Consider the following 2,500-nt stretch of genomic DNA (forward strand, 5'->3'; position numbering starts at 1 on the left):
CACTGATGACATCATCTGTATCCTGAGGAACACACACCACACACAGGTTACACACGTCATACACATCACACACCACAGACATTACACACCACACACATAACACACGTCATATATGTTACGCCTGTCACATTACATTACATTACATTTGGCTGACGCATTTTTAGCCAAAGCGACTAACAACATGATAAACTGTTGTTTATGTCCCTGCTCTAGTAGGAACTGGTAGAGTGTTCTACCAATGAGGAACAACAGATGAGAAAAGTTTGGATTGGCCTGAGCGTACCGGTGGCAGAGCTAGACGTCGTTCGTCTGAGGAGCGCAACGGTCGGGAGGTCGCATATGCCTGTATGAGGGCATTCAAGTAGCTGGGAGCAGAACCGGAGACTACTTTGTAGGCAAGCGTTAAAGACTTGAATTTGATGCGGGTGGCCATAGGTAGCCAGCCAGTGTAGCTCGATGAGCAGCGGGGTAACATGTGCACTTTTGGGTTTGTTGTAGACCAGGAGTGCCGCCATGTTCTGGATCATCTAAAGGGGTCTCACTGTGCAGGCTGGGAGAGCTGTCAGGAGGGCATTACAGTAGTCAAGACGTGAGATGACTATGGCCTGTACCAGGAGTTGGGTAGCATCTTGAGTCGTAGAGTGCGAAACGGCACGACCAGGCGACCAAGGCAACATGATCGGAGAAGGTTAGTTGGTTGTCGAGAACGACTCCTAAATTTCGTGCAGCCCTGGTAGGTGCAACAGACAGAAAGTCAATTTTGATGTTGATGTCATGATGTATGGTAGGTTTAGCTGGGAGGACCAGCAGTTCAGTTTTTGAGAGGTTTAGCTGAAGGTGGTGTGCCTTCATCCATGTAGATATGTCTGAGAGGCAATCCGACATCCGTGTCGAGACCAAGGGGTTATCAGGTGGAAAGTCAAGTCGTCAAGTCAAGTTTATTTATATAGCGCATTTCATACACAGAGGTCATTCAATGTGCTTTACATAAACAAAACCAAACAATAATAACAAATAATAGTATAGAAGGGCAATATAGTCAAAGAATAGTTCAAAAGGTAAAGATCATAATAAAAAGAAAACATAAAACACTTTAATTTTAAAAATTTAAAAATAAAGAATAATTAGTAAGCAAAAACAAAGGCAAAAGTAGTAAAAAAGTAATAAAAGACAAGGTAGAATAATAATCAAGGCACATTCAGAATTTGTAACTCGGTGCAGTTAGCAGAAAGCATCTGAGAACAGTTTGGTCTTAAGTCTAGATTTAAAACTGGCTACAGTTGGGGCCTTTTTGATGTCATCCGAAAGTTGGTTCCAGAGCTGATCCGAATAGCAGCTAAAAGCTGCTTCACCATGTTTAGTTCTAACAGTAGGTTTTACTAACAGGTTTTTCACCTGGGAGAAGGTGTGTACTGCTGAAGCATGTCTGATAGGTATTTAGGTCCTGCTCCATTTACTGAATAAACAAGCAATAGTGCTTTAAAATCAATTCTGTGACTTACTGGAAGCCAGTGCAAGGACTGAAGAATTGGAGTAATGTGGTCATTTCTCTTAGTTTTTGTTAGAATCCTAGCTGCTGCATTTTGTATCACCTGAAGCTGTTTAATAGTCTTTTTAGGAAGGCCTGTGAACAGTCCATTGCAGTAATCAACCCTGCTGGAGATAAATGCATGAGTGAGTTTTTCTAAGTCATGTTTTGACATCAGCCCTCTGAGTTTGGCAATATTTTTGAGGTGGAAAAAAGCTGATTTAGTTATCTCTTTCATGTGGCTGTTGAAATTTAGATCACTGTCAATTAATACACCAAGATTTTTAACAGTATCCTTTGCCAACCCTTTTGTGTCAAGGAGAGTGGCAACCCTAAGTCGTTCCTCGTTTTTACCCAATATAATTACTTCAGTTTTTTCTTCAGCTGAAGAAAATTTTGAGACATCCAGGTGTTGATTTGTTCTATACACTGACACATAGATTCAAGAGGACCATAGTTGTTTGGTGACAGAGCTAAGTAAATTTGTGTGTCATCTGCATAGCTATGATAGAGCTGTGTGTCGTCTGCGTAGCAGTGGTATGAGAAGCCATGCGAACGAATAATCTGTCCCAAAGAGTGCCCGAAGATAGCAAAGAGAAGGGGGCCCAGCACTGATCCCTGGGGGACCCCTGTTGTGAGATAGTGAGCGTCCTGTGAGGTAGGATTCAAACCAGGAGAGAGCAGAGCCGGAGATTCCCATGTTTGAGAGTATAGAAAGAAGGATGCAGTGATTAACCGTGTCAAAGGCAGCCGATAAGTCAAGCAGAATGAGTACTAATGACTGATGCCCTGGCTTCCTTTAAGGCTTCTGTTACAGACAGAGAGTTTCGGTAGAGTGGCCGCTTTTGAACTCAGATTGATTTGGATCCAGAAGGTTGTTCTGTGAAAGGAATTCAGAGACCTGTTTGGAGACTGCTCGTTCGATACCTTTGGATAGGAAAGGTAGGAGTGAGACAGGACGGTAGTTCTCAA

At 42.7% G+C, this 2,500-nt stretch overlaps 1 protein-coding gene across 1 annotated transcript in view; it reads right to left on the bottom strand.

The window, feature by feature from the left end:
* The window catches only part of colq (collagen-like tail subunit (single strand of homotrimer) of asymmetric acetylcholinesterase), a 21,105-nt gene that overhangs the window by 14,216 nt on the left and 4,389 nt on the right, over positions 1–2,500 (bottom strand). Inside the window, exon 3 of the mRNA XM_076281272.1 lies at positions 1–22. This exon is cut by the window's left edge and continues 71 nt beyond it. Within this exon, the coding sequence (XP_076137387.1) occupies positions 1–22 (22 nt within the window). The remainder of the gene's footprint in view (positions 23–2,500) is intronic.

Source organism: Alosa pseudoharengus, unplaced genomic scaffold (assembly GCF_046254945.1).
Source record: "Alosa pseudoharengus isolate Yale_2024_CS ecotype anadromous, Long Island Sound unplaced genomic scaffold, YU_APseudo_1.1 YU_APseudo_1.1_scf_12, whole genome shotgun sequence".
NCBI classification, from domain to species: domain Eukaryota; kingdom Metazoa; phylum Chordata; class Actinopteri; order Clupeiformes; family Clupeidae; genus Alosa; species Alosa pseudoharengus.